Source organism: Mirounga leonina, unplaced genomic scaffold (assembly GCF_011800145.1).
Source record: "Mirounga leonina isolate KUSES-001 unplaced genomic scaffold, KU_Mleo_1.0 Mir_180, whole genome shotgun sequence".
In the NCBI taxonomy this organism is placed as follows: Eukaryota; Metazoa; Chordata; class Mammalia; order Carnivora; family Phocidae; genus Mirounga; species Mirounga leonina.
In genome coordinates, this window is record NW_023270469.1 from 28,227,516 (window position 1) to 28,252,932 (window position 25,417).

Sequence of the window (25,417 nt, forward strand, 5' to 3'; positions counted from 1 at the left end):
TGCACTCAATTAGTGTCTTTATTCATACTCGTTGACATTTCCCATGGGGAACTGTTGAAGGGCAGGGGGGCAGGGCTGAGCGGGGAGCCATGGCTTGGTTCTCCTCCAGCCAGTGGAGGAAGTGATGGGGTAGGGGCGTACTAAATAGAGTGAACAAGAGAACCATCCCGATGTGGGCTGAGATGCATGGTGGAGTGACTTCAGATAACCTGAGTCCTTCTGTCAAGAAATTCGATGTCAAAGTGGAAAAATAAAAATCGAAAGAAAAGAACAAAGTGCACACAAAGCGAACCGCTAAGGTACGAGACGTCCTAAGGCAGGAAGCAGTGAGAAGCCCGGTGTGGGGGGTGGCCAGGGGACCATGCCCCTATCCCGCTGCCCCATGCCAGGCCGGGCTGTCGGGCCACCAGTGCCCTCTTGAGACAGTCTCTGTCTGTTGGCTCTGAGGGTACTGTAAGCCACAGAAAGCCGTGGCGGGGGGAGAGCCTGAAGTGTGGGAGCACCAGGGCAGCCCAAGGCGGGGCTGCATTGAGAATATCAAAGCATCTCTTTGGGGGTGGCTCTGGAGGGCTGGTGGGATACGGAGTGGGGAGCTGAGGGCAGCTGGGAGGGGTACAATCAGCACCGTTCCTTGGGCACAGGGCAGAGACACTCTCCAGAACCTTAAATTACCAGGGAGGGGTGAGCACGCCGATTAACTACAGAGCTGAAGGCTGCCAGGCCCATCCAGGTCTTTCCCTGGCACTCAGGGCTTGGTAGGCAGAAGACGATGGAGGGGCAGGGCCTGGGGGAGCCAGAGCCTGCTCAGCAGCCCAGCCAGTCGGATTTGATGCTTCCGAATTTCACACTCTTCAGACTTTGGTTCTCCAACTTCAGGTAATACGCGCCCTTGAAGAAGTAGCTGTGACCTGGGATGAGAAAAGGGGGAGCCTGTCATCATCACCCCACCCACAGACATGGAAGGTTCCGGGAGCTTTGAGAGTCAACTGCCATACGGAACAAGCTTTTCAACCAGAGAAGACTCCTTGGAGACCAGAGGGAGGAGAATGGCTAGGGAAGTAAGCTCTCTGCGTCCCTGTTTCTTCATCTTGGAGATGGGGATAAAGATACCGACCTCTTAGAGCTTGTGGCGAGGATTAAATCAGATAACATGTGCTATTATTAATATAAATAACAGCACTCCACTGAGCATGGGCACAAACGAAGCATTTCCCACAGACCAGAGGTGGCAAAACAGGCTTCTGGCCCTGTCAGACCTACAGATGGCTTTGATTTGGCTCACACAAGTGTTTTGTTTTGTTTTGTTCTGAATTCTGAGTAAGTTGCTAGCATATAAACATCTGGAAATTTCACACGAAAATATACATTTCTCACTTTTAAAACAGCCAGGATATCTAACGGCTCAGGGCCCCCATTCTTGTAGCAACCATGAGAAGCAGATGATTATAAATAAGCCGTGTGCATTCTGGTTCACCACAGACCTCACCCCTCCCTCCTGTCTGCCTTGCCTGCCACACTCATCTGCGCTATTGGCCTGGCCCCTATGGGCCTTAAACTGTGTGACTCCTGACATACATGACCTCATTTACTTCCTTGAAAATTCCAGCACATAGCAGGTGCTCCCTAGATGCTTATTCTTGAAGATAATCCTTAACCTAGCCCCCCTAGATTATGCACAGCTCTTTCTTGGACATGTGAGACCTTTCATGATGGGAGGTTAGGGCCATGTGATTTGCACAGGATAGGGGCTCAAAAGAAATCTTTCTGGAACTTAATTGCAACCTCTTCTAAAAAAAGCCAAACTGGACTCCTTTCCAGGTCCCTGCAGACCTCACAGAAACTTCAGGAACATGTTTTGCAAACTCCAAATGCTATCCCTTGCCTATACTGGTTGTATTTTATTCAGCGAGGGATCAGGGGCGAATGGAAGTGAGTGGGAGATCTTTGCCACATCAGCAACAGGGCATGACAAAGTCTGTCCTGTCTCATTTGGAGCCATCCTTCTGCTAATGGGAGGCAGTCACAGGCCTCCTGTGGAACCTGAAAGGGCCTGGACCAAACCCCAGAATGAATCCGGGGCACAGAGCCCATGTTTCTTGTTCCAGCAGGCCTCCTGCCCTCCCCTTCCCTGGCCCCAGGCCCTGCAGCTGTGAGGGGCCTTTCTGGGTCTTACTGCCTGGAGCCGGCTAAGTGAGCGGAGGTCAGGGGTCTGGATGCCTTCCCAGCACTGGGTTGAAGGGGCTGGTTTGTTTTCCCCCCCGAGCGCCGCCTGCCTCCCTGCACAATGAGGGAGTGTGTGCTTCGGAGGAGCTGGGCCCTGGCTGGGGGTGGGGAGGCATGTCCTAGAAAGCGGACAGGGGCCTGGGCAGCTCACCACCACCCTGCAGGTCCACTACGGCGTCCAGGTTATCGGGGATGGCATTCCAGGCATCGGCGATGAGCTTGGGGAAGCCAGGATCCATCTTCTTCTTGACTTCATTGTATCTGCAAGCAAACGGATGTGAGGAACCAGTGGGACGTCCCTAAAGACCAGCCCTCTTCCAAACCTGGCTGGGAGGGCCCAGCTGCCGGTTCCTAGCTGAGCCTGGGAAACCAGACCTAGCTCTCCGGGGAGTCAGCCGGCTGGAGTGGAAGGCCAGGGAGTCAGACTGGGGTCTGGATGCCAACCCCACTACTCATTAATTATGTGACCTTCACCAGTCCTGTAAAAGCAATCTTGTGATTATTGCTAACGTGTAAAGCAGTATGTTAACCGCTTTCCATATACTTTCTCAGTCAATCCTTGTGACAGTCCCAGGACATGGTTACTACCGTAATACCCATTTTACAGACCAGAGGCTTTGAAAGGGCACCCAGCTTCCAAGTGGTAATCCAACCCCAGCCTGTCTGGCTCCAGGGCTGCAAGCTGCTCTCTGAACCTCCACTTTACCAACTGTAAAATGGGGCTGTATTTAATGTTTTTAATTGACATATAAAGGAAATGAAAGAACATATGCAAAGTGCCTGTCTCTGTATCTGGTACTTTGTAGGTATTTGGGAAACGTTAGTCCCTTTACAAACTCTGATCTCTGCTGCGATATGAGGAGCACTGGACTAGGAGCCCAAGGACAGGATCCAGCCTCAGAGTTCTTTCACTGAGAGGCTTGGACAAACTGCTGCTGCTTTATCCTTCAGGTGGAGGTGACAATCCACATCCCGGAAGATGATCTCATCTGGGACAGCCAGGTTACAATGCAAGGTGGTACGGGAACCCAAGCCCTGTTAGTCACGGGGCGGGCCTCCCGCCACCCCAGTCCCCGCTGCAGCTACCAGCGTGAGTAGTTATGCGGGGCTGGGCCTTTTATCCAGCTAAATACCTTGAGTATTAGCTGGCATCTTCTTCTTCTGGGCTAGCAATACCACCAACTTTTTCATTTCGGGGAGAAGTTTTGAAATGCTGGGGTCACTTTGATTCCTTTGCTTCTCCACTTACACTCAACCTATTTATTCCCTAAATATTTAATGAGCTCCCCCTCGGTCTGCCTGTGGATATTGCATTAATCAAAATAAAGTCCTGCCCTTGTGGAGCTCATCTTCTAGACAGACCCGTGTTTGAATGCTGTTCTGGTGATGGCCAGGCTTTCCTCGGCTGTGCCTCAGAGTGGATCCGCATGCCGACGGCCAGCCCGACCACCCCGACCCGAGACCACCCCCAACAGCTTCCCCTGTAAGTTCCCTTCTACAGGGAGCTTCACTTCCCCCTCTCCCCGTCACCCTGAAAACTGCCAGAAAAGCCTTCCTTGATCCCAGCTGCGTTGTAAGACTGCTTGCAAAACCTAACATGCTTCCTCGTGAGCTGGCGTCCCAAAGCCAAGTTTGCAGTTCCAAGTCCCAGCATTCCATCCACATTGCCTCCCCTGACGCCCCCGCTCAGAGCTATGTGTCCTCTGCTTGTGTCCAGTCTGCCCACAGAGGGCAGGCAGGGCAGGAAGCAATCCCATTTTATAGATGCGGACACCAAGGCTCAGAGAAGTGAACTGATTTGGTTCCAAGTTCTTTTCCTTGAGGAAGAACATGTCATCATGGCAACAGAAGGTGCTAGCTCTGCAGGGGCCTGAAGCTCTTCATTTAGCCCTCTGTCCCCAGACTCCTATAGTGCTTCCTGCTGGCTGTCTTTTAAAAGGTTTCTTTCGGGACACCTGGGGGGCTCAGTCTGTTAAGGGTCTGCCTTCGGCTCAGGTCACGATCTCAGGGTCCTGGGATGGAGCCCCGCATCGGGCTCTCTGCTCAGTGGGAAACCTGTTTCTCCCTCTCCCACTCCCCCTGCTTGTGTCCCTGTCTCGCTGTGTCTCTCTGTCAAATGAATAAATAAAATCTAAAAAAAAAAAAAAAAAACCAAAAACCACAGACACTTGCATCCCAGCTTTTCCACGGGTGTGTATCCTTGAGACACTTCAGCTTCAGTTTCTTCACCTAGAAAATGGGTCTAATAATACCATCTACCTTAAATAAGAAACAAAAGTGAAATGCACATATGTCTATTTCCCTCATTCTATCATTAGCTCCACAAGGAAAAGTGTGACTATTTCTTGACCACTGCCTTCCAGAAGCACCCAGGTAAGTGCCTAGCACTTAGGAGATATTGAATATACATTTATGGGCTTCGTGGAAGCTTCCAGAAGCAGGGGCTGAGTATTCCCTGGCATAAACTAGGGGAAGCCAGGCTGGAGGCAGATGCTTGTCCTCTGTCATCAGCGGTTCTCTGTCCTTCTCCTCCAGGGGCCTCTGCAGACTCAGCTCCAGTAACAGTGTCTCGAGTTCATCAACCGCCTCTTTTGGGAGGCCCATCTGTCTTTCTTGAGCTTCAGATAAGGCCTTCGGCTCTGCTGCTTTTATTTAAGTGTCACTGACCTACAGCAGGGCTTCCTGGATCCCAGCTTTGGAAGGTGGGCTTGTTGCAGAAAGGGACTGGGAAGCAGGTAACTCTGCCCGAAACCCAGCAAGGCACCGCCACGGCCCAAGCCCTGCGAGCATACACACACTCGTGTTCACACGTGGCTACATCTGTCCGATGTGTTCACATCCACAGGGGACGCTGGAGGGAGATTATAGAAGTCCTTCCAATACCATGAGTCGTAGACACTAGTCTTTATGATTTGATTCTGAGATTCACATTTCCGTGTGTCTGTGCCTCTCACTGTCCACATTCTAAGATTTGGAGATTCAGGGCGCCTACCAAACTGAGATGCCATTTGTAGGACGTGCTGGTGCTAAGGAGTGTTCCGGAGCCTGTGGGCGGAGAGCCCACTCCGAGATTTCCTGGCTGTGTTCCTTCTTGAGGCTTGAGATATCCATCAGCTTGAGCTGCTAAGTGTCTTAACAATATGTCTGGAATTCCTCCCTGACACAGGCAAGCAGCTTCTGAATGCAGGGCAGCTGGGGGCAGGGTGATGGGGAGAAGGGAAGGGGCAGAAGAGAGAGGCCTGGGAGGGAAGCTGGACTGCTCCAGGGATGGCAGACAAAGGGCCCAGATGCAGTAGCAGCCCCAGGAGGAAGGCAGGGATCAGCCCCTGCGCCCCCCATCCCTTCCCACCGACCGAATGACCCTGAGGGTACCGGGGAGGGGTGTGGGGTTAGGGGACAGGAGATGCGGTTATCATCCTGGCTCTGTGGTCAACACACTTGCATTTAAGTAACATACACCAAGTTATTTAATTTCTTTGGGCTCAGTTTCCTTGTCTGGGAAATGCGAAGAGTTATAATCAAACTCCAGAAGTCTGGGCAGTCTTCCCCTGACTGTTCTTGGATATTGGGTTCCCTGACCTGTAGCCCTGACTGTGGCCTCTTGGAATTGAACCCGTCCCTTTTGATGACCTAGAGCTAGAAGCTACCTGCTTCCAAACTGGCCCCCTTCGAGTCTGGGCCCACAGACACTGGGCCCGTGGCAGACACGCATGAGGGTGCCTGCTGCTTCCCGGGAGGCCCGATTTGGATGCTCTGGCGGGCAGCTGGTACACCCATCTCTGTCTTCATCATATTTTGTCCTCTGTTCCCCCTGCCTTCACCACCCAATTTCTGAAGACCCCACTATCTCCCGTACAGTACAGAACAGCGAAGAATAAATAGCATGTTGTCTGGGAGCCAGAATTCCAAGGTTCAAATCCCAACCTGCCACGACATGGCTGTGTGACTTTAAGCTAGACATTTAACCTCTCTGAACCCCAGTTCCCTCATCTGCAAAATGGGAACAACAGTAACAATACTGATCTCATAAAGCCCTTGAAATAGTGTCTGGCATATAGCATCAGTAGTAGAAGCTGTTAGTTTTATTTTTATTACCCCCTTTTGCAGCGAGTCACCCCCAGATGGGAGGCTTTGGAAAAGGAAAGGAGGTTCTGACCAGCCCCGTACCAGCAACGTGCACAAGGATGTTCATCACTTGGGGACCTCTCAGAGGCCCTGCAGCCCTGGCAGGTTAGAGGTCAGAGAGGGGGCATCTGTGGCCCCACATCGCCGACCCCGACCCAGGAAACAGGAAACCACAGAGCTTCTTCTCCATGTCCACATGGCTGGCTATGCTGTTCTCCTTTCTACTGCCCCCGCCCCTCCACCACCACGCCCTCACCGCTAACCCCTTCCTTACCTCCAGAACTTGTCTCCAGCAAAGATGTAGGTCTTCTTGTTCTTGCTCCAATTAAAGGCAGCATCCACGCGCTGAACATCAGGGGGCAGCCCCAGGCTGGTCAGCGGCTTGGGGTACCCTCGCTCCAGGGTGCTGGCTGAATAGACCCAATATTCATTCCCTGGGGCAGAAGCAAAGGGTGTGTTGGCGGCTGGTGCTGAAATCCCTCAGCCTGGTCTGTTCCTCCCGTCATCTGTCTATCGGGGACCCCACTGTGGCCATTCTCAACAGGGACATGGGGTCCCGCTCACTTCCAGTTCGGTGCCCAGAATCAGGACTCGGGTATACGGTTTTACCAACTGCTTACAGAAGCTGCCTGGCCGAGGAGATGAGTGGGGGCGGTGGGGTGCCTCCAGCCCTTGCTCACTCACCAAGCCACGGATGCTAAGGGCAACGCCTGCCACGAAGACCTCTTAACTGGCGCCACAGCCCAGGACCGCTCTGGGATGGAGGATGTGGAGAGCCGGCTGGTAGAACATGTACCTGTTATGCGGCCAAGGCCTTGGCTGCCCCAGGAAACCGTCCCTGTGCCCACACCTCAGACCAGGGCAGGCTCCTGTCCGTCCTCCCTCTCCTGCCATAGCCTCCTAGCTTGTGAGCTCCGGGAGGGCAGGGCCTGGATCCCTGGCACACTGTAGGTTCAGATCAATGCTGGATGCACAGGGTTTCGCAAATGTTGGCCACGTGACCCTACCTTGATCATTTTTACCACTTACAGAGACTTTCTGTGCTATTACTTACTTCATATTTTGCTTCTAAGGAATTCATCTTGAACTCCATAGAAATAAATTATTTCTTTTTTTGGAAATAAATTTATTTGAGATGTTAAAAATGTCATCCCCTTTTAAAAAGTTCTGGCTAAAATTGTTGTCTGCCAAAGGCTCTAGCATTAGAAAAGTGTTAAGAGACACTTTTTAGTGCCGGACATACCGGCACTAAACTGTGATTTTCTTTCTAGAAGAGGAATTAGAAGGATTGAAAATTAAAAGGTAATGGAACGTTCACTCTGGCCTACTGCTGTTTGATGTTGGGTGTCTGAGCCAATTTCCCAGATGAAGCCCACGCTTTTGGAACTGATGGTTGAAAGAACAGATCCAGGAAGGAGAGGGAGCACCCGCAGGCACACAGGAACCATGGTGCAGAGCCCCGGGGAGCCGAGGGTAAGGCAGAACCCTTCCCACACACCTGCAAAGAACACAGCCTTCTCCTCCTGCGGGGCCTCGTACACAGCATCGATCTTTTCCGGGAGCTCAGGCCAGAATGTGGCTACCAGCAGGGGCCCCATGGGCTTGTCCCGTGGTGTCACTGTCCGCCAAATGAACCTGGGGTGGGAGGCAGGGGACACAGGAAACCACATCTTCGGTCACTCTGCAGCTGTTCCCACGTATGCCTCCCCACGCCCACTCAAAAACTTCCCAGCGATGATGCCCTCAGAGGGGGAGGCAAGGTCAAAGGCACACTGGAGAAGGACTGGAGAATGGGCAGAGCCCCCTCTGCAAAATGCCAGGGCTGAGAAGCCACATTTTTGCTCCTGTCTTACTCCCTCCTCCAGGAAGCCTTCCCTAATTCCCTCTGTCCATACCATATTATTTCTCCTCTGAGTCTTTTAACACTGAGTGCCTTGGAATAGTAGTTTGATTGTTTTTTAAAACGTCTCTTATTAAATCAGAAGTCCACTGAGGCAGGGGCCGATAGTACTCAAAGTATTTCCTGAATTGAAATGGAATGGACGCGTGCACTTTGGCAAGGGTGAGAGCTATTATTATTTTGGAGTGCCTACTAAGTGCCAAGCACTTTGTGTGTCGTGTAAAATGCAACCTTCACAATACAACAAGATAATATGCACTCTTGGTGGTCTACCAGCATCTATGATACATTTATTTCCCTATCATCCTTCTTCACACAACTCCTGTATTTATGATCCAGGCTTGCCCACCATTGGACCCCATCCCCATTCTGCTGAGCTTAAGCCACTGGTCTCCAAGTTTGATCCCCTGACCAGCAGCATGAGCATCGTCTGGGAACTGGTAAGCACAACTTTGCTGGGTCCCACTCGAGACCTATGCACCAGACTCTCTGGGCTTGGAGCCCAGCAATCTGTTTTAACAAGGCTTCCAGATGATCCTAATGCATGCCAACGTTTGAGAACCACTGGTCTAAGCCTATCAAAGCTTAGCATTTCTTGGCAATTGGCATTGATTCAGCAGTTACTGTATGATTTATGTGGGCCCAAGGAGATTGAACAGACTTGTAATTCACAGTTGGGGAACCTCTCACTCTCTCCTGCTGGATGTGGCCAAGGAAGCCTGCAGCCCCTATGGCCCCTGGCAGTCACTGTGTGACCATGAGGGACCCAGGCTTGAGGGGAAAACAATGCAGAGGATGGCAGTGGACAGAGACATCACTGAGTCACTGAACCTCTTTCTGCCCCTGGAGACAACCCCACCTCTGGACTTTATACCACGTGAGAGCAGTTTCTCTCCGCTGTGTAAGTTGGTTTGAGCTGGGGATCCCTGTTACTTGCAGCCAAAACATCCAGCTGCAGGAAGGTATCACCATCCTTATTTGGCAAATGAAACTCAGAGAGATTATGGTATTGCCAGGATTCAAACCCACATCTGACTCCAAGGTTTGAGTTTAATTATCTTGTGGTAATACCCTTCTCATCCCCCCAGTGCCTACCACCCATTTTTGCACATGGTCAGTGCTTATTTGCTGGTTAATTCAACGAACCCATCAAACACTCATCAACTTTCTTTTGAAATTACGCTGTGTCAGGCCAGGGAGGCCTCCAAACCCAGGCCTGGGCTCTGCACCCTTTCCTAGGTCCACATGTCTCAGCTCCCAATGTGGTCAGGGCCTCCTGAGTGGGAAGTGCTCCAGGCTAAGGACAGTGCGGACAGTAGGGCTCGACGGTACCTGACTTCTCACTGCATTTTGAGTCTCCTCTCTCTCTCTGCATTCTGGCCATCTCCCTGTTGGCCAGAAGACTCTGCAAAAAAGCAGGGCATCTGCCCCCCAGCACCTAGCCCAGTGCTTGGACCAGAGGAGGTGCTTCATGAAAGTTCACGGAACATCTTCCAGCCCCATCAGGCTCCCTCCGTCCCTCCCCCAAGCCAGGAACTCTCATATCTCTGTGGCTCCGCTCCTGCAGGACCCCCTGACCCAAACACCCTCCCAACCTGTCAGCTCATCACTCCCCCCTGGGTCTGCTTCTCCTTTAAAGGCCCTGGACACTTGCGGGTGTCCAGGCAAGCACTTTCCAAATGCTTCTGCAATTCCATTCCTCTCATTCGGCTATGGACTGCTTTTAGCTCTCCCTGCCTCTGTTTCCCAGACTTGACTGCTGTTCCCACTTCAATGTGCGTAAGACTCACAGGGGAATTTGCGAAAATGTGGATGCCTAGAGCCCACTCCCAGAGATTTCTGTCAAGAGGGCCTGGGGGTGGGCGCAGAACCCACACCCCTAACATTCACACCCTAGGGGGCTCTGGTGTAGGAGGCCCACGGACCTCTCTTTGAAATGCTACTCTAGGCATTAGGCGGCCCCTCTGCTCCCAGCACACCATCTCCCACCCCCAGCTCCTAAAGCAAAGTAGCTGGCACCGTAGATGCCAAATAATTGTTGACAATACTAGCTAGTACGACTGAATACACTTACCCTGTGTCAGGAATTATTCTAAGCATCTAATCTTACAGCATCAAATCCCTACAACAGCCCCACGAAATAGGTTAGAATACTAGTTCCATTTTATAGATGAGGAAACTGAGGTTCAAAAGAGACACATAATTAATTTGCCTATAATCATACAACCAGTAAACAGCAGGTCCAGGATTCCAACCCAGGCAATCTGGCTCCAGAGCCCATTCCGTCAACTACCACACCTTATGGATGGATGGATGGATGGATGGATGGATGGATGGATGGATGATGGATGGATGGATGGATGATGACAGACTAATGGATAATAGATAAATGATGATGGATGGATAGATGATGGACAAACAGATGAGTGATGGATAGGTGTATGTATGTATGTACGTATGTACAGATGGATGATGGACAGATCCTTTACGGCGGTCCTAAATACTGTGTGCCATTCTCTGGGCGGGCTAGGGCAGCTGGGGGAGTCTCGACTCTTGGTTGATTGAGTAGGGGCCTTTATCTCTAGCATGAAGAATACCACCTCTCCCCTGTGGTTACCTGCTCCTCCTACAAAGAACGATTTGGCTATCTGGGGTCAAGGCCATTCCAGGAGAAAGCCTGTGGCAGCCTGGATTATTGTTTCCAATTCTTCTCTCCACCCTTATTTTAGAATCATACACCCATGTGTGTTTGCCATGTGACCTCACAGCACCACCCTCTAGAGTAGGTGTTGGGCCTGGCCATGTGATTGGCTTCCGTCAATGGAATATTCTCAGACATGATGTGAGTGGAGGCTTTAAATGTGCTCGTGTGGCTTGATTTGGCCTCTTGTGCTTGTCATCTGCCATGAGCAGCTGCTAACCCCAGGAGAAGGAGTGACATGCAGAACATACCCGAACCAAAACCACAGCTTGCAGCCCAGACACCTAGCAGACCCACAGACTAGGAGAGAGCAAAAGAGACGCCCGTTACAGTAAGACACTGACATCTGGAGGCCGTCTGATACACAGGACAAACTGTCCCTACAGGCCATTCTGTGAAGCCCCCAGCGGGCTCTCTGACCAAGGACTGGGGGCACAAGAATCACAGGGAGGGCGCCTGGGTGGCTCAGTCGGTTAAGCGACTGCCTTCAGCTCAGGTCATGATCCCAGGGTCCTGGGATCGAGCCCCGCATCAGGCTCCCTGCTCAGCGGGAAGCCTGCTTCTCCCTCTCCCACTCCCCCTGCTTGTGTTCCCTCTCTCGCTGTCTCTTTCTGTGTCAAATAAATAAATAAAATCTTTAAAAAAAAAAAAAAGAATCACAGGGAATGGGCAGAGGACAAGGACAAGAAGCGAGCTCCCGCACTCACCGGTCCTTGAAGAAGAAGATTTCCCCACGGATCTGAGAGATGCCATCAAAGACAATGTCCTGCTTGCAGATCTCAGGAGTGACGGGTCCCAGAGTGGGGGTGGGGCCAGTGCCCGTGCCAGCATCAGGGGAGGCCCCTGCAGGAGGAGGACGCGACCTCAGACTCTCCCCAGCTCCAGGGGCTCTCCCCACCAGGCTGAGCCCCGGGGCTGCCCACCCAACCTGTGAAGGGTCAGAAGAAATAGTATTCTGGTCTTGGAGTGAGTGCGGGAAGACTCAGAGATGACGCTTGGATGTTGGGGGGAGGACAATAATATTAGAGAAACCAGAATCAAGGGGCGCCTGGGTGGCTCAGTCGGTTAAGCGTCTGCCTTCGGCTCAGGTCATGACCCCAGGGTCCTGGGATCGAGCCCCGCATCGGGCTCCCTGCTCGGCGGGAAGCCTGCTTCTCCCTCTCCCACTCCCTCTGCTTGTGTTCCCTCTCTCGCTGTGTCTCTCTCTGCCAAATAAATAAATAAAATCTTAAAAAAAAAAAAAAAAGAGAAACCAGAATCCCAAGCACTGGTACTTGACAAATGCTCTTTGCTGACGTCACCTGAACCGCTCCTCACCACATCCCTGGCAGGAGGCACTGTTATTACTTCCATTTTACAGATGAGGAAACTGAGGCCCACAGAGGTTGAGTGACTCGCCCAACCATTCAAACGCAAAGCTCAGGTTCTTAAGCCCGCAGGAGAGTCACGGCCATCAGCGGCCACCTCCGTGTCCAGCACCAGGTGTGTGACAATTTCTCAAGGATTCATCCCTTTGCCCCCCCTCATGGCAACCAGCCACAGTTTAGAGATGAGGAAACCGAGTCCAGGGAGGTAAAGACCTGCTTCATCTCTTGCTGCTGGTGAGTGGTAAACATACTCGAACCCGGCATCTCTCCCTTGATCTAGTGTTCTTGCCCAAATCCGTGTGTCCCCAGCCCTATCACCCACCACCATTTCCACTACTGTGACTTGGTCCAGGACCATTTCATAGTGACTTTTTTTTAAATGGGCCCACTCTAGCCTCATTGTAAGCATTAATAAATAAAACACCAGTTTCAAGCTCTGGTTGAAAAGAATCAGGGGCGCCTGGGTGGCTCAGTTGGTTAAGCATCTGCCTTCAGCTCAGGTCATGATCCCAGGGTCCTGGGATCGAGTCCCATCATCAGACTCCCTGCTCAGTGGAGAACCTGCTTCCCCCTTTCCTTCAGGCTCATGCTTTCTCTTGCTATCTCTGTCTCTCTCTCTCTCTCCAAGAAATAAATAAAATCCTAAAAAGAAAAGAAAAGAATCGGTATAAAACTAGACACTTTCACTCCCCGTATCATCAGGGTCTTTCCATATGCTGGGCAATTTTGCCCTGTGTTTGGCTCATTGTCCTGGATTCTAAACCTAACTTGGTGGCTGAAACCTCGTGACCCTGGGCCAGAAGGGTCACCTTCCTTAGGCCTCAGTTGACTCACCTAGAAAACGGGGAGTCAGTTTCTCCCCTTCCACCTCACGCAGTGGCTCTGGGGAGCCGAGAGGGGCATGAACGCTGGTGTTATTTGGAAAGGAAAAGGACCATCCAAAGCAAAGGGACTAATGCTTGCAGGGTTGCTCTGTTATCCCCAGACCAGATCAACGCTCCTGCCTCCTGCCTTTGTCTCCTACAGTCCTGGAGAAATGGGACCTTGCCGGTTCTCAAGCCCTGGGCCTCCATCCCAGACTGCATGACCTCCCCAGACCCCCATCCAGATAGACCCCCATCCAGATGCCCCCCCATGCTGAAGGTTACCGTAGAGCTCTTGAATGCCCTTGACGTCATCGTGGGACAGGCGGAAGTTCTTGGTGTAGGTGTAAATGGGAGCCATCAAGGCTCCAGGGTCTTCAGAGTGCTCCAGCCCCATGGCGTGGCCAAACTCATGGGCTGCCACCAGGAACAAGCTGTACCCTGAGGGCCGCAGGAGGGGACGGGGGCAGAGAGACAGGGAGAGAGGTGAGAGAGCAGCAAGGCTCTGGCCCCAGTGATGGGGACTTTGAGGATAGCACCATGGGGAGGCTAAGAGCCGCGCAGATGGCTCGTATTGATTCTCCCTTCTCCTGAGAAATCAGGGACCGAGAGACTATGCCCATTGCTTTCAAGTAGGGTCAGCCAAAGTTCCTCTGTCCCTTTCCAGGGTGGAATTCATGGGAGCTATAAAAGAGAGCCAGGAGCAGCGACAAATCCTCTACTTCAAGTCCCATTTGTTAAAAATCCTGTTTTCTGGCTCTTTGTGTTTCTCTACAAAGAGTAGGGGCAAATCCTGCACTTCAGGGTCTCCAAAGAGGTAAGAGAGTGGGTCCACCATTTCTTCCCCAGGAAGCAGTAAAAACCACTCTCCCTCGGAGTGGTTGCCCAGGCTCAGCCCAGAGGGCAAACCCCACTGCATACCCTGTTGTAGGATGAATTGCGTCTCCCCAAAAGATAAGTTGAGTTCCTAACCCCAAGCACCTGTGAATGTGACCTTATTTGGAAATGGCATTTCTGCAGATAAATTAAGTTAAAACGAGGTCATACTGGGGTAGGGTGGGCCCTTAATCCAATGTGACCTGTATCATTCTAAGAAGAGAAAATACATAGAAGGGCATGTAACAAGAGAGGCAGACACTGGAACAATGCAGACTTCTGAAGCAATGTGGTCCTGCCAATGCCTTGACTTTTAGACTTGTAGCCTCTGAAATGCACGAGAATAAATTTCTGTTGTTTTAAGACACCCAGTTTGCGGCACTTGGGAAACCAATAGACACCACCAGTATACCACACCAGCTCTGGAGTCTCAAGCCACTCCAGCAGAGGGAGAATCCCACTTTTAAGTAGACGCTGGGGCAGAGCAGGTAATATCAGGCTATGTCCTAGCGTGGTGTTTGGCGGGGGTTAAGAAAAACTCTTTTGGCTGGCCTCTGTAGATTAGCATGATCCTAACTCCTCCTCATTGTGAGTAAAAAAGAAGAAAGGTCACAGAAAAAGAGGCTGATCTACTTCTGGCCAGCCCTGGACCATCCTCTTACCTGGCCATCGGGGCCCTCGGGGAGCTCTGAGCCCAGTGCCACGGGGCCCTGCAGACTAGAGTGGGCATAGTGCCCCCCGGCAGCCTGCTCACTGCACTGACCATGTGATAAGGTCATGGCCTATCTCCTGGTCACTCTCTTCCCCAGCCTGTGTGCCCTGGAGGGCAGAGAGCCGTCTCAGGTGGCCCAGTCCTCAGCACTCAGCACTGTCACAGACCCCCTCATTCATAACTTGGCAAAGGGTGTTGAAGGGGCAAGGAGGGCTCTGGGGGCTCTCTCGTGATGCGTGGAGGGTGGCGTTGGAGGATGAGGCTACTTCCGTTTTCCTCCTTTCTCCTGCCCACCCAGCTCCTTAAAGGCAGCTCTCCATTGGAACGGGAATGCCTTGTAGGGGAATCATTCTCTGACAGAGGGTACCCTGTGCCCAGCACTGAATGTTTAGGGTAGTAAGAACCCCACCTGGAGGGGCGGTCAAGGTCAGGAGCTTTGGATGGGCAGGACCTCTGCCAACACAGGGTCTCTACCAACATGGGGATGTTTGGGGGGTGGTGTCTATACCGGAGGTGGGTGGGAGGGCCCAGGAATGTTTCCGGGGCAGGGGCAGGGCGGCGTCTGGTGTTTCTGCCCGATGGTCAGAGCCGTGTACCTTGGTCGGGGCAGAAGCCCCATTTGCGGTCATCGTCATAGTTGGCTGTGGTCGCGCACCACATCTTCCCATCGCTGCGGCCTGCGCTGGTACAGCTCTCATGCTTGTTGCCCAAGAAGGTGAAGGGGAAGACACAGGGGGCCCCTTCCGAGTTCCCGCCAACAGTGGACATGGCTGTGGAGCGAGGGACATGGGTCAGGGGGCAGGAAGGCATCTGAGACCACCGCTAGGGAACGACACGATGAGGACGTTAACGAACCACGCTCACTGAGCACTTGCTCAGCCCTGGGCCCTGGAGCAAGCACTTTATACACGTCTCTACAGCCCTGTGCAGTAGGGATGGGCAATGGGAGCTCGGAGAAATTAAGAAACTAGCCTGAGCAGCTACTGCTAGAAGCGTCAGGGCTATGATTCAAACCCACACAGATTCCAGAGCTTTACTCAGCCTCCCATGGATGGGGCCAGAGGGACCAGAGGTAGAGGGGGCTGGGCAGAGCTAACGGTGCCCACATACTTCCTTAGACCGTGAACGTCCTCATGCTGCAGGAAGGTCTCCTGCAGAAAGCAGGTGCTCGGTAAAGAGCTGCTGGAGGAAGTAGAAGGAAGCAAGGAAGGGAGGGAGGAAGAAAGGAAGCCGGGAATCCTTACTGCAAAACAGAAACCGCAGGCTAGAGATAGCGAGGAGAGCAAAGAAAGGCAGGGAAGAGAGACTTCAAGGTGAGACGGAGAGAGAGAGAGGGAAATGATTACCAGGGAAGCCGAGGGAACGTGGACCATTCAGACAGGGTCCTGAGCTGGCCAGACATTAGGCATCCCCAGTTTGGCTCAACGGGCTATTGGTGCCCATGCACCATCTGTCCCGATGTGGGTGCCCATGCTGTCCCAGCTGCTCAGCACTCTGGCCAGCAGCCCAGTCCTGGGGAAAGGAGGTGGGGGGGTGGGGAGGGGTCTCTGGGAGGTTTTGTCTCACAGGGCAGGCTGCCGGCCCTGGGGAGGCAGGGGGAGGCGGTGACACCCACCGGTCTCGGGGCAGAAGCCATACTTCTTGTCGCGGTCATAGTCCTCAGTGGTGCCGCACCAGCGGTAGCCATCCGTGCGGCCCTCGGTGGTGCAGCTGTCGTAGGAGGTGCCCTGGAATCGGAACGGGAACTTGCAGGGCTGTCCGTCAGCGTTGCCACCCATGGTGAACAGGGCTGGGGGGGCGGAGGAGAGAGGGGAGGGGTGCGAGTGTGAGAGGCCACCCGCCTGCCTGGCTGAGGATCGGCTGGGCACTTGCGTGGGGCACAGCGCTGGCAGCCAGGTCACACCAGTGAGGTCGTGATGTCATGAAAATATTCAAAACCCGTCTCTAGTGGTTGGTGAATTGATGTTTCTCCGGGCTCCTGGAGAGCATTCCTGCCTCCCTGGCAGGCTCGATCCCTCCCCCTGGGACCTTAGGGATGCCTCCTTCAATCCACCCGAATGCCCTCCTCCCAACAATGAAATGGTTAACATCTGGCACACAGCACGGGGTTCTCCAGAGCCCGGCCCACACCCCAAGGTCACTGTCCACGCTGCCTGGCCATGCCCAAGCCATGCAGACTGGGGTTGGCAGGACCACAAGGGTCTTTCCATTGGAGAGATAAGAAAACAGTTCTCAGAAGGCTGGTTCTGGAACTGCTCCTGGTCATCTCTTTCTTGCTCACAGTCTTTGCCACACATGCTCACACACACACACACACACACACAGAGGAAGCTTCACCTCCCTTTCAACCCCAGAGGCTTTCTTGGATGGCCCGCTGTGGTCCCTGCAGGAGAGAGAGGAGGAGAAGAGGAGGAGGACGGAAGGGAGGCGGTGTCTTCAGAAACCTTTTAACACACACTTGAGCTCCCTCTCTGACCTCCCCAAGACAGAGGCTATGACTGGAGAATTGGGAGAGAGTGGGGTTCAGAGTCAGGGCTTGCGTGTCTTGGGTTCTCCCCCCACCCCCCATGCCTTCATCCACCCCAAAACTACAAAATGGTATGTCTCTGGAATTGCCAACTAGCAAAACCACAAATGCGTAACAAGGACCATCTGTGCACAAAGGCGCCAGAGGTGACCTCATCAGCCCCCATTAACTCCACCATGACCAAAATGAGGGCCAAGGATCACAGGATCAGGGCCCCATATCCTCCTACTCCCCTCTCCCCAACCAAGAGACCTTTCCCCCACAGTGCCAGAAACAATGAGCCAAAACTGAAGCCAGATGCCTTGGCGGCCTCAGAGAAGGAAAGGCAAAGCAGTAACCTCCACGGAGGCAAGCCTCTGCCTCTGGCCTCTCAACAGCTGCATGTCTACCACCCGGGAAGCCCCCATCTCCTTTCAGATCCTGCCCCCAACAAGGATAAAGAGAAGAGGACACTGACTCAGCATCAGGAGGGGCTGAGTAACCAGGACATCTATCCCAAGACCCAAACACGTGCATGTTGTACGTACTTGCATCTGGCTAAAGACCAAGTAAATGGCTAATGGCCAATGCAGGGAAAAACCAAACTTATGAATTACAGCTGTTTCCACTTCTACGATCAAGGCATTCTGTTCTAATCACAGGGACTGACACATGGCAGGGCTAACTCTGCTTGAATCCCTGCTGGGAAAAGCAAGATACATAAAATACTTTTGTTTAAAAGTTTCTGACTTATTAATGGTCAATGGCTTGAACTCTTACTTAATATGAAGTCCTGTGCGAGCTTTGGTATTAAAAGCGTAAACAGGAGCATGATTAACTAGCTCTTTGTTCCTTTCCTTCTGTTAAGATGGCTGGTGCTCAGTGTTCAGTTGGGTCAGAGAGATTCACAAATGTGTAAAATTACAGCCGAAAGACAGAGGCATCTATAGATCAAAGAGTCTTTACAGGATGGAGAAGAAACAAGTATTTACAAAATTAATTTTTGGATTTTCTCCCATTTCCCCCTAGTCTTCTGGGCTTTTGACCTCTAGGAACATCCAATCTAACGATGTGACCAGTATGAAGATATACACGTTATCTTTTTATGATTTCTGGTTATGAGGTGTGTCTCATTGTAAAGGATATATTAAAAAAGGATCGAGTGTGTATGTCAGTACCCTTATCCCTTCAAAAAACTTCTTCCTCTATATGGTTTCAAAATATCTGAAAATGTTACGTCCTAAGCATTGGCAAAAACACATACAAAAATACTGAGTCAGGCCTAATGCCTTTGCCAAGACACAGAGATGCAGACAAAAGCAAAGACAAAGACCCAGAGAGGCAGATATGGATCAGCCCCCACACCCAGATGTGTGCTTGTGTAACTCACTCACACACACACACACACACACACACACACACTGGAAGAATCAGCATCAGAACTAGGAACAATGGCTGACATTCCCAGGGCCGTTGTCCCCAAGCCAGATTGCCTCCCAATCCTTCTGTGGGGCTTCCGATCCATCCCCCCACCTCTCCTCATGTCCTTGAGGCCCCCATCCTGGCCTGGGGGTAGAGAGTGGTTCTAGAAAGAACCAGCGGGCATTTTAGTAGTTCTAAGTTCATTCTAATGCACATTAGAAAAAAAATAATTCACACATCAAACTTGTGATTTCACAAATATTATTGCTAATGGCAAAACCAACCAACCAACCAACCAATTTAATGAAAGTATCATGTAAATAACTGTGCGGGTGAGAAGGATGCAGCCATGACCGTGGCTCACGCGAGGATGGGCGGGGGAGATGCTGGCTGACGGCAGGGTCAGGCCTGCGGAGGAGTGGGGAGGGCGGGGGAGAGCGGGGGGCCGCCTGGGGGGGGTGGAGGCTGAGGAGGAAAGCCTGGGGCTGGGCGGCTGCTCACCTTCATGGGGGCAGAAGCCGTACTTGCCGTCCTTTTCGAAGTTGTAGGTGGTGGAGCACCAGAGGAAGCCGTCGGAGCGGCCAGTATCCGTGCAGCTGGTATATTCCCGGCCGCTGAACAGAAAGGGGAATTTGCAGTACTCCCCGTCGGCATTCCCGTACTTCACGCGGACCACTGAGGGCAACACAGGGTGGACAATCAGCCTCTCTGGGTGCTTCTTTGGAGACCAGGATTCTGACTCAGCCGGGTTATGTGACCTCCCTCCCGCTGCCGGCTCTCTGGTCCCATCAGAGCAGAGAGAGGGGCCGAGGTGGCCAGGAAAGCCATGGTTCTTGTGGCCAAGGGACAGCGAGGCATGTGGAGGACCAGAGAAGAGACCCGGCCATGACCCGGATGTTCACTCTCTTACCTTGCCCTTCTCCCAGGGTCCATAGCTCGTCGTCGTCAAAGTGCGAGTCTCCCCCAACGCCAGGGCCCGGGGCAAAGGCATGAGCCAGGAGCCCGTCCTTGCCATCGAAAGGGTATCCATCTCCATGCTCTGCAACACACAGAGTCTCGGCTTCCAGCTGTCCCAGCTGGACCCTGAAACCCAGCCACACCCCCATGCCTGGGCCCTTAGCTGCCCTGACATCCGTCCCCTTCCCTGTCCTGGTGCGGTTATCCAGCCCTGGGAACACAGCATTTCAGTAGAGTTCCTGACTTGATTGTTACCATCCTACGGTCTACACTCCCCCCTCAAGTCTATACGGCCCCCAGTATCTCTACCGCTGACCTTCACTGTCTAAAGACCAAGTAAATGGCTAATGGCCAACGCAGGGAAAAACCAAACTTACGAATGCCAGTGACATCATACCTACCCACAGACTAATGTGCCACCCCCATGTCCTCACCACTCTCTCACTGTTCTTCGTCTATACTATGGTCTGTATCACCTACCCTACATCCACACTGCCAATTTAGCCCTATCGCTTACTCTCAAGTCATACCATCGCCGATATCCACAACATTAACCCTCATGTCTACTTTTCCACCCAGTGCATACCACCCACCGAGTGTCAACACCTTTGCCGTGCCATTTACCCACATCACAATACCACTCACAATGTCCACACCACCCACCTTCACGTCTACACTGCCGCCAGTGTTCACAAGACCAACCCACATGGCGTCCTTGATCCTGGTTCTACTCCACTTCCTCTGGAGTCTGCACTGCTCCACTGTTTCTGACCCACTCTCACATCTAGAATTCCTCGGTGTCCGCCACCAAAAGAACTTTCTGTGATGATGGGGATAGTCTTTGTGCCGTTCAATTCAAGAGACACTAATCCCACATGGCCCCTGAGCAGCTGAAATGTCGCTAGTGTGATGGAGAAACTGAATTTTCAGTTTAATTTAATTTTAACTACTTTAAATGTGAATGGACCTATGTATCTAATGGCTACCGTGTTGGGTGGTGCAGACAGACCACCTGCTTTCGGGATTATACCGCCTCCAGGGTATACCCACTGTCACCTTACCTGGCCCCACATATATGTGGCTGCCCAGGGTCTTCATCTTCTACTCTCCTGTCTAAGCTCTGCTCAAGACCCCGGGCCCCTCTAATGGCCAGACCGCCCCCTTGTCTTTGCACTGGCTCCCTGCTGACCCCTCTTCTGCCTACCCCAGCGGCCAAAGTTGATCATGATGTCAGCCTCTCCATCGTGGATACGAGAAAACCGTAGCGGAGTTACATCACTCCAGACTTGGAAGGCACGAGCAAAGGCATCATCCACCGTCTCGGGGTCCAGATCAGGCGTGTAGCCAATGATCCTGCAGGGGGTAGAAATGCATGTGAAGGTGTCTGTGTGCACAAAGGAATGGGAGTATGCCTACGCACACAAGCATGCATGTACATGCCCAGATGTGTGCAGCTGTGTGACCATGCGTGAATGTGTGTGAATGTGCGTGCACGTGTGCAGTTTGCCTGAGCACGTAAGGAGCACACAGGTTTCTGTGTGCATGTATGAGTGTGTATGCACGGGCAAGTGTATGTGTGTGTGCGTGTGGAGCAGAGCTTACTGGGAGAACAGCCCACCCAGGATGCCTTGAGCTTCCGTGGAGTCCTAGACTAGCCCACATCTCCATGCCCTGGCTCGAGTCTCCTTTCTCACCTCTGGCTGATGGGCGGCGAGGCATGAATAGTGAGGGCATTAAGGGCTACAGGGCAAAGATCTCACCCTTGGAATCCAGCATGAGCCATGCAGAGGAGAGCTCTCAGCCCAGTTAACAACCAATAATAACAACCCTCTGATAGAATGTAAAACTCAATTAGCAGCCAATCATCAAATCCCTCCACCCACCCCAATGAGCCCATCTAAGAACAATAGTGACTCGCATTCCTTACGCTCTCACTGTGTGCTGGACTCTGACATATATCGTGATCCATTATATATGTGACCAAGCTTAGTTCCCAATGAACCTTCGAGGAAGGTCATGTTTTAGCCCCATTCTGTAGACTGGAAAGTCAAGGCTGAACGCACTGGAACCTAACTAGCCCACTGCCCCAAGGCTAGGAAATGTGAGATTCAAGCTCCGGTCTGACTCCAGTTCCTAAGAAAACTTTGTAGGCAAACTCCTTGAGATGCCAGGCCCTCACCAGATACTCCCCGGGTCCCGGAGAAGGGAGAAGGCAGGGCCCAAGGAGACCCAGTGTCCCAAAGCCCCGGGGCCCTGCCTCCGGCTGCCCTGGCTTGGCACCTGTATGTGATCTGGTTCTTGTCCCACTTGGGCTTGCGGGGGAAGAAGTTGTAGTTGGCCACGTCTGGGTTGCCGCAGCGTGGCTTCCGCATGGTCTCGATGGTGCTCTGGTCAAGTTCCCCCGTCTGGGGCAGCCCGAAGAACTTCTGCATCTTCTTCAGGGTGTCCTTCAGCACAAACAGGTTGCAACTCTCCTTGGGGCAGCCGTAGAAGGTGTTCAGATATTGCTGGAAGAAATGGAACACCCCGAGGCCAGCAGCCATGTGAGGATGGCATCCTGCTGACCCAAGGAGTCAGGGGCCCAACGGTCCTGGGTAGCATCCTGGGTTCCCAAACCAGCTCTGTCGCCCACTAGCTGAGTGACATAAAAGCTGTAACGCATGGCTTGGGGCACGCATTGGGTGCTTACTATATGCCCCATACAGCAATTCTAGAATGCAGTTACTCTTACTCTCTCCCTCAGACAGAGAAAGAAATTAAGCCCAGAGAGGTTAAGAAACTTGCCTACGATCCCACAGCTCACAAATGGCTGAGGTGGATTTGGACTCAAGCCATCTGGCTCCAGAGCCCATTCTCGGAACTATTAACTCTCTGCCACTCTTCTTTACCTCTGCCAACTCTTTCAATTCACCCGACTGCTGATGACAGCGGGATTGGTTTTCTCACTTTCCTTATAAAGAGATTCAAGGCTTATGTGCCTGGACTCCAGCAGCAGACAGACCTGGGTTCAAATCCCGGAGCTGTCATTTCTAAAAAGAAAATCGACCTGTCCTCTGTGCTCACTGAGGCCTAAACCAAACAGGCCTCTATGGAGTTTCAGGGACCAACCGGCTCATTTATCTGTTCAACAAATATTTTTTTGACTCCTACCGTGTGCCAAGCCCTGTGACAGTATTGGGGAGAAACTGGTGAACATGGCAAACGTTTCTAGTCTCCAGGGTTCAAATCCCAGTGCAGGGAGGCGGATGGACCACAGTCCGTGGAAAATTGGATGTGTGATTTGTGCTTTGTTGGAATGGTGAAAAGAACCTGAGGACCTTATTACAGGGGCCCTAACCCTGTTTGGGGGGTTGTTAGAGAAGGGGAATAGAGAATATAATAATAGTGACAATGAGAGTAATAACAAAGGTTATCTCTTGTTGAGTGTTTACCATGCCCCAGGTACCCTTCAAGGTGTCCAGGATTACCTCCCCCTTAACCCCGAGCCCCCACTATCATGCTGTTTGCAGAAGCAGCTGAGATTGAGAAGTGAAGTCATTTCGCCAAGGAGGCCAGTTGCTCATGACTCCCTGATGTGAAGCCAGGCAATCTAAGTCCAGAGGCATCTCCTCAAGCCTCCTCCTGCATTGCCTCTGGGCAACACCGACACTGTAGGAGGCGTGGGGACCCACAAAGCTTTGTCAGGACTCCAAAGCTCACCCCCGACCAACAGCCACCTCATTTAGGCAGGCCAGCTCCAGACCCCTGAAATGAATAGCCCCCTAAAAATGTAAGGTCTCCCTACCCGTTTACCCAGCAGGGACAGAGGTCTAGATGCAGGGAAAAGGAGTGGTGGCATCACATCCTGAGAAGGGGTTCCTAGGGTGACCACAGGGTACAAAAGTCCTGTCCTGGGCCGGTTGGGGACCAGGGTGAAGGAGAATAGGAGATTTCTGGGGTGGTTGAAGGAGTCTGCAAGCAGATGTCTTGCAGGCTGGAAAGCGCATCTGGAGGGGTCCCCGACCCCGAGGCGCTCGCAGGGTGAGAGGAAGTGCCCCTCTGATGCCCCCAGCCCCCTTGTGTAACACTGCAGTCGGTCAGGGGGGAGCTCCTCCAGCCAGCGGCGCGCGCTGGCAAAACAACCTCTGAACCACAGTCCCGCCAGGAGTGAGGGCTGGCTGGCGGCGCTCCGACCCGCGCCCCAGCGCCCGGGGCTCCGTCCGCCCCCGCCCCACGCGCCAGGGCCCCCGTGCGCCTGCCCCTCCCTGCGCCTGGCCAGCCAGTTCTCTCCTCCCGTTCTCCAACCCCTCTGGAGAAGTTCGAGGAAACTTTCCGAGGTGCAACTTCCCGAGGTGACCCTCCTGGCCAACTGGTCCACTGAGCCAGCTGAAAAAGATGCGCTCTCTGCTTCCCTCCTGCCCTCCACAACTTGCCAAAAGATCCCCTCCAGGGCCTCTCTCCAGATGTATGCCAAAGGTTCCTCGACTTTGGCCAAGCTCTGCTTTGCCCTGAGTTCCTAGCCACACGTGTGCCAAAGGACCCTCTTCCCAAAGTCTCACAGGGGTTCAAAAGATCCTCCATTTCCAAAAGAGACCCCTTTCAGGCCTTTGGCCAAAGGCCCACGAAGACGCTTGCCAAGGGCCGGTTAGCCAATCCCCCAGATGTGTCCAAAAGTTGTTTACAAAGCGGCCCCCTTGCCAGATCCCCCGGATACTAGACAATGCGGCCGTTATTTACAAAAGAGGTCCCTTCCAGCTGTTTGCCAAAGCATCCCCTGCCCTACCACCACCGGCTTCTCGCCCACCCTGCGGGTCCAAAAGTTGCCAGGTTGTTTATCAAAAGCCTTCTCCCATTACTAAGGCTGCCCTACGGTTTGCAAAAGAGATCCCTCCCTCAGCTAACCAAAGACCCCCCCCCGCCCCCCGCCATCCTCCGAAGTTTCTCCGAACTTGCCTCCCAGAGGCCGGCGCTGCAACTCACCACAGCCAGCTCTTTGTCCGTTTTGGGGGCGACATCTCCAGGGAACTTGATGATGGGCGACGGCGCGGCGGCGGCGCGGCCCAACAGGCAGCCCAGGACGCAGAGCGCCCGCAGCGCGCCGGCGAGCGCGCCCCGGGCCCCTCGCGCCTCGGTCATTGCGCTCCCGGGCCCCGCGCGTCGCCCGGGGGATCGCTGGCTCGGTGCGTGTGGCCGCGTCGCCGTCTGGCTGGCGCCTGCTCCGCCGCGCGGCGCTGCGCTCCGAGGGGGCCGCTCGACTCGGTGGCCTGGGCTTGGCCCGGCTCAGCGGCGCATGGTCCGGCCCCCGCGCATGGTCCGTTCCCGCCCGTCCTGGCAGCCCCTTTGTATGTTTCAGGCCCCAGACGCGCAGCCTCCAGCCACCGCCGGAGGAAGTCTGGGTGCAGCGGAAACAAGGGAGGGGGCAGCCGCCAGATGTGGCCCGCTGGGCTGGGAGGGCGCGGGCTGCGCAGGGAGGGGGGCGCGCTCAGGCCCGCCCCGCGCCGCCCCAGCCCCCACCCGCCCTGCGCCCTCCCTCTCCTCTCTCCTCCCCCCGCCTGTGAGCCCCGCCGCCCGCCGCTCCTGGCCTCCGCGTGCCCGGCCCGTGCGCGACCTCGCCACCCCTGCCTCCCGGCCCGGCGCCCAGCCTCAGGGCCCCCTGCGGGGAAGCAGCCCGCGCGACGCCTCTAGACGCTCCACGGCCTGGGGTTGGGGAGCCGCGCTTCTCGGAGGGACGCCTGCGGTGGGGGCGAGGGCAGGACGGCCTGCAGGTCCAAGATGGGGAGGCCGAC

At 53.5% G+C, this 25,417-nt stretch overlaps 1 protein-coding gene across 1 annotated transcript; it reads right to left on the bottom strand.

The window, feature by feature from the left end:
- Nucleotides 1–24,927, bottom strand: MMP2 (matrix metallopeptidase 2). The gene is made up of 13 exons (XM_035025194.1): nt 24,612–24,927; nt 21,933–22,159; nt 20,857–21,005; nt 19,606–19,734; nt 19,197–19,370; nt 16,383–16,556; nt 15,364–15,537; nt 13,465–13,620; nt 11,657–11,792; nt 7,847–7,983; nt 6,623–6,782; nt 2,375–2,484; nt 1–908 (listed from the first exon to the last, which is right to left on the bottom strand). Exons 1-13 carry the CDS (start codon nt 24,765–24,767, stop codon nt 805–807), a joined length of 1,986 nt encoding a protein of 661 aa, XP_034881085.1. The 5' UTR covers nt 24,768–24,927; the 3' UTR covers nt 1–804.
- Nucleotides 24,928–25,417: the final 490 nt, after the last annotated feature.

Excerpts from the sequence above, each read along its gene's own strand:
- MMP2 (XM_035025194.1), bottom strand. The coding sequence starts at position 24,767 with ATGACCGAGGCGCGAGGGGCCCGGGGCGCGCTCGCCGGCGCGCTGCGG. Across the intron at positions 19,371-19,605 it reads GACCCTGGGAGAAGGGCAAG|TGGTCCGCGTGAAGTACGGG; the intron begins GTAAGAGAGTGA and ends TGTTGCCCTCAG. Across the intron at positions 2,485-6,622 it reads GCTGGAGACAAGTTCTGGAG|ATACAATGAAGTCAAGAAGA; the intron begins GTAAGGAAGGGG and ends GTTTGCTTGCAG.